Below are 17,500 nucleotides of genomic sequence, written 5' to 3' on the forward strand. Positions count from 1 at the left end.
TTATCTATCATCCATCCATCTATCTATCATATCTATATATCTATCTATCTATATATAATTATCTATCTATCTATCTATCTATCTATCTACTATCTATCTATTATTCAGCCATCTATCTTCTTCTATCATCCATCTAATCGATCTATCAATCTATCCATCCATCCATCCATCCATCTCTCATCTATCTATATACGTATCTATCTATTATCCTAATCTATCTATCTATCTATCTATCTATCTATCTATCTATCTATCTATCTATCTATCCATCTATCTATTCATCTATCCATCTATCGATCAATCGTTACTTTCCATCTTGCCATTTTCCTCCCATTTTTTTCCGGTATGTATTTTAGTGTATTCAACCTGTTTTCAGCATTTGTGTAGGAGTTGTTGTTGTTGTGTGTGTAAAGGTGATTTTATTTACCTTGTCCTATTTTGACATGTTTCATGTAAATACTTGAAACATCTCTCTCTCTCCCTCTCAGGTCCAGGGTCACATGCCTCCTCTGATGATCCCGGTGTTTCCTCACGACCAGCGCTCTCTGGCTGCTGCCGCTGCCGCACAGCAGGGCTTCCTCTTCCCCCCGAGCATGTCCTACAAGCCAGGTACACACACACACACACACACACACACACACACACACACACACACACACACACACACACACACACACACACACACACACACACACACACACACACACACACACACACACACACACACACACTGAACAATTGCCCAAGATGGATTACGCGCTGTGGAGTGTTAAGGAAATATATGTTTTCTTGATAAACAGTCACCCCCTCAAACAAAAGCCCTACATCTGACAGTTCTCGTAAACTACAAAGGACACAGCAAGTCTCTATTTCACACACACACACACACACACACACACACACACACGCAGCGCGCACACACACACACACACACACACACACACACACACACACACACACACACACACACACACACACACACACACACACACACAGGGATCCCAGTCTATGTTAATGAGGTGTGTCAGGTGAGGAATGTTCTGGAAATGAGCGGAGAGATTTACAAGCTCTGCTCGTTCACGTCAGGAACAATACATTGGACACAGCGAGGACTGGAATGTCTCTTTTATGGCGTGCTGAAAGCATGTCAGTTGCTCAACACATCTGCAACATGGAATTTCACACTTTCTCACACACACCACATCAACACACACACACACACACACACACTCTTCAACATGTTCTCCTGGTACCCACCGACCCAACAATGTACGCTTATGGATGAAGCAGACAGACAAAACACATGCATTCCTCGACACAAGAACACACTTAAAGGACTGAATGCTTGCTGCGTATGTTCAGAAGTCCACAAGGATTTTGTATAAACAGGCGCAACAAAACACAGCTCACAGTCTCACAGAAACACACTTCAGGTCATAAAGTCTTATATTGAAGGATTCGCAGCACCACCTGCTTTCTTTCCTTCTCCTCGTACTTCACACGTTTCTTTCTTCTGACACCGCCATGCCTCCATACAATAATCCATGTTTATGCTTATACTGCGTGAGCATTTTCTCCCACAAGGCCGTAAACAGAAATGGAGAAATTGATTAAAAAGCCATTATTATTCGCTCTCCCTTCGACTTGGGTCTGTTTGCAACAAAGGCTCGGACATGGAAAGCCTTTTAGGGGCGAACAGTAGGGGTTATACGCGGTGCTCGTATATGCATCCATGAGTGCATCCCGATGAGGGAGCACTGGACTTGAACTCTGAGTCTCGAGCACCCGTGTGTACCGACAATGAGCGTCATTAACCTCTGAATAAAACACTTCATTTGGCATGAATAAAAACATGAGCACAAGAAAAAGAGAGAGGACAAGACAAAAGACCGGAAAGACAGAAAGAGACAGAGTTTGGTCGAAGGTAAAGCTCAGGTTAGCTCTTGTGAGGTATACTGTATCTGCCTCCCCCCCTCCTCCCTTCTCGCTCTACAAAATGTTTTGTTTTGGTTGTTCAACAGGTGAGAATTACCCCATGCAGTTCATTCCATCTACTATGGCAGCTGCAGCGGCATCTGGACTCAGCCCATTACAACTGCAGGTAAGAGGAACACACCTGGTCTCTGAGAATCAGCTACATTATACTAACAAACTCTCCATCTGGAAATGGCCACTGCTAAGGGAGTGAGAACACGTTTGATTTTAATTGGGCTGCACCAAATTTTTAATGATAGTGTATTTAAAAAAGAGTGAGTAATGTCTTCCCTCAACAAAAGGAGTGGAGATAAGAGCAGAAACTCTTGATATCTAATTGGGGTAAAAGGGTGTGAAGGGTTTAGGGACTTTTCTTCATGTGATATATGGTTTATTTTGATCTGCATCCTCTTCTTAACTCAACAACTTTGAAAACAATATAAATAATGCCTTTTTTATTGATTTTCACGGCCATGTTAAAGGTGGGGGAGGTAATTTTGGAGAAACCAGCTCGAGTGCGCTAGAATTTGAAAATACACAGCAGGGACAAATCTGCCACTTCCTCACAGAGCCCCTCCTCCAACACACACGAACGCGCACATGACCAATGAGGGCACGAGATAAGTGTGTGCACAGATGGAAGGCTGACAGGCAGGTAGGCCATCCAGTTACTTTAGCCGGGCCGGCTCAGAGGATTGGTCGTGCTTTTTACAGTACCACGGCTTCCACAGATGATATATTTGTATGTATTTATTGTCAAAGCACTTTATATATTCATTGCTATCGGGATGTTAAGAGCATTCCATGGAATATAACAACAAGTGTATCTCGAGCCGGTTTCTCAAACTTACCTACCCCACCTTTAAGCTTTTTGTGAGAGATTTCGTAAGCAATATTTCTGAATTTGGCCCTAACTTTTAAATCATTCTTCTTTCTGTGCATAGTCTTAAGTCTGTTTGACATACAGTACAAGTGGAGAAAAAGGGTGTGAAGGGTTTGTGGGCGTGACGCTATTTGTGTGTCATTTGCATTATTTCCACCTGCGTTAACACACTGGAAAATCTTAGAAAAGAAAGGAAATTATGCCTTTTTCCATTTTCTTGGCTACATTTAAAAAAAATATGGTTATTGTAAGCAGTATTTCTGAATCTTGGTGCTCTCTTTCTTCATACTGTAACTGTCACTCTTTTGGTTAATTCAATCGTTTCCCTTTATATTTTTGTATTATTCTTTTATTTTCCATCTCTCTCTCTCTTCTTTCTTTCTTCTTCTCAGTCTGTGTGATGGTGTGCAAAGGGTGTGGATGGTTAGTGGGTGTGACACTATTTACGTGTGATATATGATTCAGTTTTTACCTTCAATCACTTCAAAAACTGTTTTAGAAAACCCAGGAAAATGATGCCTGTTTTCGTTCACTTACTGTTATCTTTTCATAAAGTGGATCATTTTGGAGTTGGAGTAAAGGACAACAAAGCAAGCTGAAGAAGTGCCTCTTCAATAGCTGATAACTCGAGTGTTTCACAACCAAATAAACAACTCAGCAGAAATTGAGTTTCAGAGCAGCAGCAGGAACAAAGACATGAGGGTTTGAACACTGAGAAAGTACACATGTCTAAACCTGAGGGTGTAACCAGCAGACCATAACCCAAGACTATTGTACAAAAGTGAGTAGATAAATAGAAGTAACATTACAGATAAGAAACAAATGAAACTCCTACTTGTTCTAACCTCGCCCAAAGTTCAAGTATGTAAAAAAAGAATGCTCCACAGCCACCGCCAACTCAACTATACAATTGTGGTTTAATCCATACCTGCTGCATGAAACCTTTTTATCATTTGTGTATGTGTTAGAGATGCCAAGGCTGTTACGCAACCTGCAGACTGTCTGGTGGATTTATTGTAGCACAAAGGAGAAGAAGTAGCTGTTTTGAATGAGAAATGACAGCTGCCACGACGGCAACAACAGGAAATCAAAGACAGGAATAACACCGTGTGATCTCTCGAAAGTACAAATACTAACAATATAAGACACTTAAATCATATTTTAACTCATACCATTCCTGACATTGGTTATTTTACAACAAACCAATAATCAGCTGCCCTTTGTTGCAGTACAAGCTTTAAGAGGCACTATTCTCCTTCCCTGTAGTGAGTTATATAGGTTTCTGTGCATGTCAATGGTCTGCAAAGCCTACAATCCCATAGTTCCCAAAGAAGATCCATTGAACTCCTTACTTTGGTGACATAGTGACATCACTATGTAGCATTCAAGCTTCTATTGGCTAGCGCTCCAACACATTATAGGTGATAGGCTAAGGCAGTGATTCTCAAACTTTTTTCAATCATGTACCCCCTTTGAAAAACAAATTCAGCCAAGTACCCCCTGATCAGCGCAAAAACTATTTGTTAGGGAAGAAATGCCTATATAAAGAGGTACAGTACAGCGCTGCACCATCAGTGTCTGATTTATTAAAACAACAACCTTGTAACTGAGAAACACTTAAATGCTACATTTCAAATGTTTACAATCCATCACTAAATTCATGGCAAACCAATTTTAACATCATGCAATAACACTAAGACGACATTAGTTGCTTTGAACTGATCTTTTTAATAAGTTGTACTTACAATGTAGTGAAACATGGGCTTGTGCTTCACTGAGGACCTTTGTTATTCTCAGTGACAGGGAGGCAATTGCAGTTATTACACTTTGCGTTTTGAAATATGTGTAACTCTGTTCATATAAAACCCACACTGCTCAAACTTCCTTACTTTTCCTAAAGTTTTTTTTTTTTCATTAACATAAAAATAAATCTCACGTACCCCCTGCAGTACTCCAACGTACCCCTAGGGGTCCACGTACCCCCATTTGAGAACCACTGGACTAAGGGGCGGGACATTTCTAAGTGGTTGCCCACTCACAACAGAGCCGGACAGCTAACCAATCAGAGCAGACTGGGCTAAATATGAATCTGATAATATAGAAAATATTCCCCAAAAGACCCATAAAATCTGAATTATGACAGATGTAAGTCGGAGGAGTTCCAACATGCATTCATCGGCTCACATCACAGGTTTATTTCAACATTTATTCGAATGAGTTTTGCAATAAAATAACACGATGCGTTGATTAAAGTTGAAGCTCAAGTCCTCCTATATGCTGCCTGTCAGTGTCAGACAAAAGCTGCGATGATAAATCACGGAGGAATTCCGCCCCACCAGCACAACACCTGGCTCGGGCAATTCATCAAATATTTTATTGCCGCTTGACACCTGTGGTTTGAGAATAGCACTTATCCATAATGGTTATCATTGAACATATTTGCAAAAGAAGGAAAAAAGAAACACAAAGAAAAATGGAATCGCTTCTCCCTAAAGGAGGTCTGGGATTTCACAACACGACCCCGCCACCTTTCTATCAGCGACACGAACAAAAGCTTTTTCACTGGCAAACAATATCGCTTCATGATGTCAGTCATTACCATGGCATTGCTTTTGGATGTTACAAGAATCCTTATCTCAGTTTATTCAATTTGCATTGTGGTTTCTGCTTGTCGAGGCCCTCATTAGCTGCTATTGACTTAGCAAAGCGCCGTGCTGTGCAGAGAGGAATCAGAGCCTGAATCTCCACTCCTGGCTTTGAAAACATCAAAAGAGTCTCTTACCTCTCTGCACCAGTGAGAGGTAAGAGGATGAATGATGTCGGAGATGCAAACTCATTCACATTTAAACACTGCTTCAGACATGGAGAATGAGAGGCGGAGAGGAACCTGAATGAAAGGGGAAGCTTCTCATCACAGCGCTGGCTGAAATCGACACAGAGCGCGGGGAAGTGTTCGTGAGAGAAAAAATGGGATGATTATCTGAGGAATTTTGTGAGACGGAGGCGCTGGCTTCCAGCACATGTTTGGACATTGTTTTGACAACAATGCCTCCGCCAAAAGCAATCATGATGAGATTTATGGGTTGTACTCGTTTGTGTCTTAATCTCCAAAATGTGCCAGTAGCTTTCTTTGTACTAAAGTAGTGCTTACAGCGTACAGAACTAAGAGAGAATGGATACAATAAAAACACCTGCATGGTGTAGGCCTACTGCTACTCAGTCTAAACGCCTCGCAATTAATGCATACTTTGTGAAAATGATACAGTTCTGCTGCTTGAATTGAATCAACACCTCCTCTTAACCCCTCTATACATATAGACAAGTCTTATGTAGTGTATAGTTTGCATCATTTTGGAGTGTCTTTGCGGTGTGTGAGCTGCATGTTGGTGTGTCGGAAAGGTCCACAGGGTTCCCCTCAGGAAATGTGTTAGTAATTGAGCAATTCGTCAATCTATAAAACGGTTTCTGTTATTCCAAACATTGCAGAACATTGTAAAAATCACAAAAAAATTCTTGTTAAACACTCAAACTAAGGAATAAGTCCAACGCGACTATGTCATTGAAATAACGTCATCGAAATAGTTCTTGTTGGACTTTTGCATGTTACCTTTTAGTCCAGGAAGTGATCCTACCCAAACACCTTTAGATAGCTGAGTCATGGTTTGATTTCTCAACATACAGCGAACACATGACAATCCATCACATACTGATGCATCTTGTCTTGTAACTAATTGTAGACATAGCGTGTGGTGCTTGTGTTCTCTTGATTGCCACTATCTTAAAGCCCTTTGCTCTTCATGAAGCCATCGTGGTTACGCAGTAGTGCCACAGTGTCTCTCTCTTTCCCAACAACGGGTCTGCTCTCTTCATTGGCTCTGCCTATCCGGAGGTGAGGGACAGCGACAGCATGGAGAATGTCACATTTACTGAAAGTGGATGTTTTTCTTAACGCAGAGCATTGCTATCTCACTTCTTGTGTCTTTACTCATGACTTATTAATCACGCATGAGAGCTGTCTCTTGCCTTTGCCTCGAGCCTTGACCCTTTGACTCTGTGCTGTTTGCAGCTTGTCATGTTAGTGATATGTGAACTGAGACCAAATGTGCTGCTGCACTCTTTAAAAGACTGTACTGTACTTACAGTATATCATATAGAATATATTGGGGGAACGTATGGTTTAATTGATGCATTAAAGAGTCATTCATCACCAATTAATACTAGGAGTTTTCCCTTTGCTGCTTGTAAAATAACGCCTTTTGCAGAGTCACTAAGTTATTTAACTGTACTGTACTCTACTGTAAAGTCGATGGTAATGTATTGACATGGCCGTCGAGTGTTCACTGAGATCTTGTCTGTTTTTTTAGTATTTTTTACTTATTAGTCTCAGTTACGCTTCCTTTCAGAACAGCCTCTTCTCCAGTGTGTGAAACTGTGCATTAGCATATTAAAAAAGCGTTATAAATACACAATTACACCACGTTAGTTCTACGCTAGCAATCTCCTCCGCTACGTAATGAGGTCAAGTGCACACCGGCTGGCATCAAACCTAGATATTTGTTGAGCAAAGGATGGACAGATGTTGTAGCGAGACTCTTCCAGATGTTTTGTTGTTCTGCCCCGTAGACACCCTTCAGGCAGAGAGCAGGCACTGATGGTCAGGTGGGCAAAGACTGAAATACAGAAGGGCATTTTCTCAGGCAGTGTGAATTGGATATTTGACCTTTCAATGGTTCATCAGATGTACTAAAGTCTTTAGGTGATACAAATAGTTCATCATCATGATGTTCAAGAATTATCGACCGAGTGAATGAATGCAGGAGAACTAACGACAGAATGTAGTTTCTGAAATGAAGCATAAGAAAATAAATAAATGTGTGAGAATAATTACTGATGGTCAGCTTTAGACATTCAAGTACTGTAAAATATATATATATACATTCTGTCTATACTGCTGCAGTAACCATATGTTACAACACTTAAACCCAAATGTACTGTCAGTATACATCAATACAGAGCTAGCTTGCAAGGCTAACTTATTACCTTAGCAAGTTAGCTTAGCGCCTAATGCCACAAGTTGTGGACAAGCTAAAAAGAGTAGGGTTAGCAGCCAACTGACCACAAATATTTGTATCATCACATAAATAATGCAATGCCATAAAAGGAGAGAGAAGTAAGTTATTGTGCCACATAAACATTACAACAGCAGCTTCACAACTAACAAGCACAAAGGCATAAACGGGAAAAGGAAACAATTAGAGTCGATTTCAAAATAAGAGTCTGAGCAGTAAATATACAAATGCTGCAAGAGGTTTACCAAATCACAAAAAGCATTGGAAAAGACAGGTTCAGACATTAAAAGCAATCATTTACTTTGTTTTATACCTCAATTAATTGAACACATCTTTCAAATGTTTGCCAGACACTGTCTGATGGTACTTGACCCGACATGAGAGTTTTGATAGCACATTGTCGTGCTATCAGCGTGGGAACTCGATCAGACCAATTGTTTCCAGAGCCTCGGAGCAGACCCCTTCACAAACAGAGGATTCCTTTGTCGAGTGAAATACAGTTGCTTAGCCGACCTTTTTGTTGAAATCATCTCAAGACATCTCTCGTTGTTAGTCTCTATGTTTCTGTTCCTGTGTTTGAGGCGTGGAGACGACGGTGAGGAATACACCATGTCACGACTTTCTTTTCATAAGGAGATGACAATGATTGGAAGGCAATCAATTTTGTTTGTCTCGATTTACAAAACTAAGCATCTGCTCCACAAAAGAGAAGTGGAAGTGAGATTGTCTTTATGCAGCCTGCCTCTCAATGTTTCCCTTTCACTGTCTTGGATGCAGAGTGAGCCTCCAAGTGCAATATTTAGCCTCCATCCTCCCTCTGTGTGGGCCAGCTTAGTGGCAGTCGATCCATTTCTCCCTCCTCCTCCTCCTAACGGAAACCTGCTGAAAAAGACAAAAACCTCATTTGTTTTGTGTACTCCTGAGATCGATAGCAGCTCGACACTAAAAGAGGCCGGCTAAAGGGATTCTCCACTCAGTCCTAATGGGACAGGTTGGTCTGAGCACAGAGGAGGTTTTTTGGCACGGTACAATACAGCAGTCCGGACAGCGCTGCCCACACTGAAACTAAAACGATATCGCCTTTTCTCTGCTTCCCGGCCAAAGTAGACGTTTTAAAACCTTATGATGTTCAGGATGGCCAAATGACGGACTAATCATTTGGATATTAGTCAAATTAGCACTCGCGCTATCCTCTTTGTCAATTTGTAATTTGGGAAATTGCGGCATTGTCTTCCCTTGGGGGTTGACTGAATGGCGAGAGCTCTGGATGCGGTTGTTTACGCTGCACATTAGCCTCCCCTTGTCACCAATCAATCTCAGTTTGTCTCAGAGTACAAACAAGCTTATTCTTCGCCTTTTGTTTGTTCAACAGTTCCCTCACAGAAAGTGGTGGAAAGTAATTAAGTAAATGTATACAAATACTATACTTGAGGTACATGTATTTCCATTTTGTATTACTTTATAATTCTACTCCATTGCATTTTAGTAGCACATATTGTATTTTCTAATAATACCATTTATTTGACAACATTGGTTTGTAGTTGCAGGTTCTTATTATGTATACCAGCACGTTCAATCATTTAATACATTATGATGTGATGTTATGGATGGAGATAATTGGCAGTATGAAAAAGTTATTAATGTTATCTCATACTTTACCATCTTCAAATTGAAAAAGAGATACATTAAGGCATTACTAATTATAAAAATGCTTATTATTGTATATATATTTTTACCACAAAAAGCGACTTTGGATAACGAGTTATTCCCCGGACTTCTTTCTGCGGATTGATATGACTGCATATAGTCCCTTGATCCTCCTCAGCAATGGTCTGTTAGCGAGTATTAACAACCTCTAAAATATCAGAATCAAGTATTCAAACTAAGCCGTTGTGACGGGGCTCTATCTGTCCGTTCAAAAAACACTGGCCTAGTCGGTTGGGTTAAGCTCCAAAACTTTATTTACAGCAACAAAAACAAAAAACAGAACCAGCACAACTTAAACAACAAAATAAAAATCCAAAACAGGCCGTCCATCACTCATTAGAGTAAACATGCTCTGGTGTTGCCTTCTCTGCAACCATCTCCTGAACATGTCCCAGCTGTTGCCTTCATTGCAACATTCTTCCGAGTGATCACTTCCAGGGCCAAAACCGTCCATTTTGAACCCATAGCCCCTCCCACAGGTTTACCGTCAACAGGTGACGCAATTACCTCAAAACTAAAACAATCCGACCCAAACATAAACAGGTTAACCACCTCTTAACATAATCATTTAATAAATTAACAAACGCACAATAAATAATAAATTGCATGGTTCCTTTTTAGGAAGAGAGCAGGAAATGTTTGGTGTGTGTGTGGTGTGTGTGGAGTCAGTCACTCATGTGATCCGCTCCGTCACAGCCGTGTTTAAAAAAAAAATGTTTGCTGCTAATATTACATTTTTGTACTTTTACTTCAGTACCATTTTGAATGCAGGATATTTACTTGTAAAAGTATTATTACTTTTACCTAAACATCTGAGTACTTCTTCCACCAGCACAATACCAGTGAGTGTGTTAACTTTGCACCCAGTATATGTGTGTGTTTGTGCAGGAGTGTGAGACCCTAACTGTGTGTTTTACCTCAAAGCCTGGTGTGTCGGCCCTGCTCCCCTCAGAGCTGTAAGAATATCAGGCATCACCAGAAGTAACTCTGCGGTGGGCTTGATTGACGCGAGAGGCCTCACCACCAGCCATTCACGGCACATTCTTACGGGGGTCTCATATCGCCAGGGGTTGGCCAGAGCACTCCTGTTACCTTCCAAAGAAAATAAGCGGCGTGACATCAGGGCTTTGTTTCAACGGCGAGGCCCCTTCTGTTTGTGTTTAATATCGCTTCGAAAGAGAAGTGGAAAGAGGGCCAGCCAATTTCTCTGGGGCCCAACCGCTGAGCCCTGGCTCTCCGGCGGTGAAGCGACGGTGGTCTCGTGTGTCTGCAGCGCAACACTCTCTATCAACCCCCCCGCCCCCCTCACTTTCTCTCTTTTTCACCATCTTTGCTTGTGGATCTCAGGTCCCAGGAGGCTTTGCAGTTTTGACTACAGGGAAATCAGATCTCACAACACTGGTTCAGACTGCGGGGGCAGATAGTAAAAACAGAGAGAGAAAAGACACAGACAGAAGAGGGAGAAGTACTCAGATCTTGAACTTAAGTAAAAGAAGAAGTACCAGAGTGTAGGAATACTCTGATACGAGTAAATGCTATAAGTAAAGGTACAGAAGTATCAGAATATACTTAAAGTACCAAAAGTAAAAGTATTCATTGTGCAGATTGGTCCATATCAGAATAATATATATGATATGTTTTATAATGATTGATCATGAAAGTGTTCTCAAAGCTGGTAAAGGTGCAGCTAGTTTGAATGACTTTGTATACTGCAGGGTAGCTGGTGGATTTACTCAAGTCTGATTTAACACTTGATTATATTTCACATCATTCATCCACATCTGTAAAGTAACTAAAGGTATTAAATACATTTAATGAAGTAAAAGTACATGATTTACCTCTGAAATGTAGTGGAGTAGAAGTACAAAGTAGCAACAAATTGAAATACTCAAGTAAGGTACAAGTACCTCAGAATCCCTTTATTGGTCCCACAGAGGGGAAATGTACATTGTTACAGCAGAAAAGAGCTAAAGACAGCTTAATGTTACCTAAGAAGCATGCATACAAAAGTATTAAAGATAAAACAATTATCATAAAGTACTCAAAATTGTACTTAAGTACAGTAAGGCAAGGCAAGTTTATTTATATAGCACTTTTCAGCACGCGACAATTCAAAGTGCTTTACAAAACAAATTAAAAGACTTTTAGGAATAAATACAGTAAAAACACATTATATAATGGCATTTTACAACAGGCATTACAAAGCAAAGATAATCAAATGAACACAACAGGTATACAATACATGTTTAAAAGGCATACTGCAGTGCGAATATGAGCAGCTCAATTAAAAGCAGCGGCAAAGAGATATGTTTTCAGTCTCCATTTAAAAATAGTAAGAGTTTCTGCGGACGTGTTTGTTCCAGATTGTCGGGGCATAACAGCTACACGCTGCCTCTCCATGTTTTGTGTTTACTCTCGGAGCCGATAGCAGACCCGTCCCTGAAGACCTGAGACTCCTGGATGGTTCGTAATTATGTAGGAGATCGACAATATACTTTGGTCCTAACCCATTTCGTGATTTTAAAACTAGCAATAGTACTTTAAAATCAATTCTTTGGCCGACTGGAAGCCAATGTAAAGATTTCAGAACCGGACTGATGTGATCCACTCTTTTAATGTTAGTGAGGACTCGAGCAGCAGCGTTCTGAATCCGCTGCAGCTTTCTGATGGATTTCTTTGTGAGCCCTGTGAAGACACTATGGCAGTAGTCGAGTCTACTAAAGATAAAAGCATGGACAAGCTTTTCTAAGTCCTGTTGTGACATTAGTTTTTTGAATCCTATGTTCTTCTACTCGAGTAAAAGTTACTTTACTCCACTGGACACAGAGATGGTGAGGGTTGGAGAAGATATGAAGATTGATTTTGGAGACAGAGTAAAAGGGGACACCGTCAGAGGAAGATCAAAGGAGGGAACAAAAGAGAGAAGGAGAACAGGGGGGAGAGTATAGATGAGGTGAGAGTAATGAAACGAGCGGAAAGAGAGGAGGGAGTCTGAGTGAAGGCCAGCACGTCTGGGTGGTTTTCCTGAGGACAGCGCTTTGATACTCCAGCTCTCACACTCCAATGCATTTAGACAGGGGTTGACAGTGGTTTCAGGCAGCGGTTTGTCTGGCTAGCTAACTTTGATTTAGAAGACCCTGGACTGGGCCGAGCGTTTGACTCTTTGATTTTTGTTGGATGGAAAAATCAGTGCAGTTTTTCTTGCAAAATGTAATGTTTCGTCCAACCGTGAAGGCACATTGCCTCCAAGTCTTTTTTTAAATAGTTTTCTGTTATTTTTACATTATTTTCAAGTGTTTTACAATTGACTCACGACTAATAAGTAATTGCATTATGACATCACCCACTCGTAAATGATTGTTCACTATTTGTCTAAGTTATTGAGAATTGTTTGAATTGTCCATCAAAGAATAACAAAATGTGACAAAGTGTTTTTAAGATTCTTAAAGTACTTTATTCATTTTGAATAATATCTATTTTATTAGTGGCTCTGCTGTGAACACACAGACTTTATTAGATTATGCAATAAGAAAAACAGAACTTGCCTAGCGCTTATTTTCATTGTGGTTCACCTTGTTTAAAAAAAAGAAAAAAGAAATACGACTTTTATTCGTAGCAACACTGAGTTTCCATGCATTAATGGAAGTATTTTTTCTTTTAATGTTTATTTTATTATCTTTTCTTTTTAATGATTTCAAATGCCATTTTCTTAATGTCTTTCATTTTTTGTAAAGCACTTTGAATTGCCTTGTGTTGAAACGTGCTATATAAATAAACTTGCCTTGCCTTCTACTATATTCATATTTCTGGAGAACCACAGAAATAGATCTAATTTTATAGATAGATATATTAAAAAGGGTTAGATTCAATCATTGAAATGTTATTTGACCTTATTGTAGCTTGTGTCTGGCTTCATTCTAGATACAAATCGATATTCAAGCTTTACTGAGCGTCTGCTGAATGAATAAGTGTCAAAGATGGATGAATTGTTTTTAAAAGTAGATGTTTTGTTGGAAAGCGTCCTGATAAATACTTGTCAAAGACATCTTCCATTTGTTTTGGAAACTGAAAGAGGTGTCAAGGTGGACTTTTGTTTCCATGTAAATAATGCGTGTGTTTGGGTCGGACACACCGCCATCTTACCTCGGAAGATGCAAGGACCAGGATACAGAACAAACACAGTATTAAGGGTAAAGGAGACGAGAGGAAAGAGAAGGAAAGCTGCTGGCGACTGGTTTTTAATAGACTGTCGGTCTTCTTCCCTCTTTGCAGCAGCTGTATGCCGCCCAGCTGGCAACCATGCAGATGTCCCCAGGACCCAAGATGGCCCCCCTCCCACAGGCTCACATCTCCTCCGGCCCCCTCTCCCCCTCCAACCTGAAGAACGACAAGCGATCATCCAGTCCTATCACTCACATTAAGGTGCGTCCAGTGTTGCAAATGATGTAAAAGGATTTGTGTGAAATGTCAGAGCTGCTAATATAATTCAAAAATGATTATTAAAAACGCGTCTGACAAGTTTAATTTACAAGATGGACAAAGAAGCAGAAGGCAAAGAAAGTTGACTCTTTTCCAGAAACAAGCAACAACTAATTAGATATATGTACAGTGTCAGGGGAAAATACAGTGTCTCTATGGTGTGGAGTAACAAACATCGCCTTGAGTTAAAGGAAACAGTGAGTTCAGAATATTTATGATAGGAAAACTCACAAGAATAATAATGATGATGATCAGTTTACGTAAAAAGTGAGAGGCTGGAAATGTGGAGGTTGTTGAAACAACAAACGGAGCGTGGCCCCGTACTCTTTACCGACAATTAGAAACAGCTTATTTAAAAGTCACACACTGACACACACACACACACACACACACACACACACACACACACACACACACACACACACACACCACACACACACACACACACACACACACACACACACACACACACACACACACACACACACACACACACACACACACACACACACACACACACACACACACACACACAAACACACACACACACTGATACACACACACACACACACACATAAACACACACACATAAACACACACACACACACACACACACACACACACACACATAAACACACACACACATAAACACACACACACACACACACTGATACACACACACACATAAACACACACACACACACACACACACACATGACACTGGCGCTGGCTGCTGTTTGGCAGGATCCCAGACTCCTTCAGTGGAGAGAGCGTACGCCTCATCTTAACTCGGCGACGAGGCAGTAATGGAAGCCATGTGTGTGTGAGTGTGTGTGTGTGTGTATGTGTGTGTGTGTATGTGTGTGTGTGTGTGGGGCACAGCTGCACGCGGCGTCACAATAGACCGGCGTCAGAGCTCACCGCACTCCAACAGTAGTGCTCGGCTCCCAAACTCCCCATCCTCTGCTTAACCCACCCCTCACTTTGGCATGCCACCCGCAGCCTGACTCCCCACCCCACCACCCCTTTTTTCTCCATCTTTTAAACTCTCTTCCTTCTCAACACCTCCCTCGGCTGAAGCTCCAAATTAGATCCATGTACAGCGTTTGCTGCCAACACTAGAGCCCTGTTGACGTGCGTTACACAACTTTTCCTTTTCCAGGGGATTCCTTATGCGGATCAATGTGGTCGTGAACATTCGATAAGGAGTAGAGGATTTGCACAAAGGTCTCATTGTTTGGAAAAGAAAGTACACTGCAGCTTTTCCTAACTGTCTTGTTCACAGAGGTTAGCAGTGGAATTTATTTATTTAAGGGCAAACCCCTGATAGGGATGACTGGTTTAGACATTTAAGTATTTAAAGGCACTTCAAAGGATGATTGGGACATATTGAAAGTCAGCGGCTGTGGTATATAATCTTAAATTGAGAATACATTTCCACTGGTGACCAACACATGCGCTTCTATACAATCTGAAGCTTCTAGTGTGTTTAGCAATAGCATGATGGAGACCTATGAATCTATTAAATGGTTTTTTTCTGCTCAACACATTTGCAAAGTTTAGAAAAATATACATTTCAATATTTGTTTGCAAGCAGTCTTCTTCTTCCACACCTGTGTTGCTGTATTACTCAGTTTCATGGTGAACTGCTCACACAGAGTCAATGATTGGAGTAGCGTGACACCGTTGGCAGGCCTGCATCACAAATGATTCGCATTCTTGAACGGGTAATTTCCATATTTTTCAACCTAAAACCTATTTTCCGATGTTCGTGGTGTATAATTGGCTAACAGGGAGAACATTTCTTGAAATCGGGCCAGTATTGAGGGGGTGGCTGAAGCCAATCACTGTCCTTAAGCGTACCATCAACATATTGCCTATCAAAGTGTTTTTACCACAGACAGGGTTAGATTGTTTGATAAGTGTACGAAACCACAAAACTGTGATACCCTGATCCATTTGAAGAGACCCTATGACAGTATTACTTTATGCTTTTTTGGGTTTTCCCTTTCCTGTAGCGTGTTGTAAAGGTTTGTATGCATGTAAATGATCTGCAAAGGCATCAGCGCCGGCCAGCTAACCAATCAGAGCAGACTGGGCATGTAAACATGTCACAGTAGAGGCACAAAATACAAATGTGAACCCGAAAATAAGCATAATATGTCCTTTTTAACACTCTTGCCTCCATTATCTACAGGAGGAAGGATCCACACAGCCATTGAACCTCTCAGCCAGACCCAAGACAGCCGAGCCTCTTCGCTCCCCGACGTCCCCGACACAGAGTCTGTACTCCGGACACAAGACCAGCCCCTCAGGCATGGGCAAGGGCCGCATCCCCAGCCCCATCGCCAACATGGGCAGGAACACCTCTCTGGGTACGTTACAAGCATGGTGGGAAGAAAAAAAAGAATATATGAACCAAGGAAAGTGAAACCGTAAAGCAAATGCAGGCAGTATAGGCGTATGGATTCACACTGAAAGTATTAGCCTCCAGAACAGTAGACTAAATCTAAATCTTATCCTTTTACAACAAACACTATGCCCTTTTTTGTAGAACTCTAATCCTGCTATATTCCCCGCGTTTTAGAAATGTAACAGTAATCTGATTACGTCTTTTTTATGTAACTGTAAGGGTAAAAGGTTATAATCATGTAACCAGTTACTCCCCAAACACACACACTTTTACAGCGTTTCTTCAACACTGGGGACACAGAATGGGTCACCAAGCAAAGCAGCGCTGAAAATACACACATTGGCTTCACTGACATGTTCAATAAGAATCACACGGACTAAACGCTGCTTCGCCATGCCAAGAACAAACTCAGAGGGGAAACACTGACGCACTCACACACAAACAAACACTCACACACCAAAGTATTGTTCCCATCTGCACTGTACATCCATCCAGAGCAAACATGTCCTCGCTCCAGCGTGAAACTATTTCTTCCCTCCAACCGGAAAAACAAAAACATCACCCACCCAAACACCTCCCTGCCCCGCGCCGCCACACACAGACAAACCGATAGACTGCAGACACCTCAACCCCACGAGGAGACCTGCGTGTGTGTGTGTGTGTGTGTTTTTACAGGAGTCCAAAGCCCTGTATTTAGCCCCAATGAAAACCCCAGCAGCGGAAGCAGTGAAACCCAGCACACGTTATTTGGTTTTTAAGAGCTTCCTCACATCATTGTCTGCCCGCGCTAGACCTTTTATGCCCCTACCTCTGCTATCTGTTATTAAGGCCAATCTGAACCCTCTCATTATAACCCCCCAGAAAACAATTTCAGCTCCTCTGGAGTGGCTTTGAGGACGCGACGCTTGTGTTCCCTGCAAAGTTATTTTTTGCCCATTTTAACGGCCACCCAAGCATTACAGTGCTTCCTACTCG

General features: G+C 41.3%; 1 protein-coding gene and 1 long non-coding RNA gene across 2 annotated transcripts in view; one reads left to right on the top strand and one right to left on the bottom strand.

Moving 5' to 3' along the window:
* Positions 1-353: 353 nt before the first annotated feature.
* The window catches only part of LOC117559417 (transcription factor SOX-6-like), a 38,469-nt gene continuing 21,322 nt past the window's right edge, over positions 354-17,500 (top strand). The window contains exons 1-4 of the mRNA XM_034236180.1: positions 354-609; positions 2,022-2,101; positions 13,906-14,055; positions 16,310-16,487. Coding sequence (XP_034092071.1) covers positions 501-609; positions 2,022-2,101; positions 13,906-14,055; positions 16,310-16,487 — 517 coding nt within the window. The 5' untranslated portion in view covers positions 354-500. The remainder of the gene's footprint in view (positions 610-2,021; positions 2,102-13,905; positions 14,056-16,309; positions 16,488-17,500) is intronic.
* Positions 4,844-10,964, bottom strand: LOC117559419. The gene is made up of 3 exons (XR_004570977.1): positions 10,551-10,964; positions 8,240-8,808; positions 4,844-7,527 (listed from the first exon to the last, which is right to left on the bottom strand). It is a non-coding gene; the product is annotated as an uncharacterized LOC117559419 (long non-coding RNA).

The sequence above is a fragment of the Gymnodraco acuticeps genome, unplaced genomic scaffold (assembly GCF_902827175.1).
Source record: "Gymnodraco acuticeps unplaced genomic scaffold, fGymAcu1.1, whole genome shotgun sequence".
Classification (NCBI taxonomy): domain Eukaryota; kingdom Metazoa; phylum Chordata; class Actinopteri; order Perciformes; family Bathydraconidae; genus Gymnodraco; species Gymnodraco acuticeps.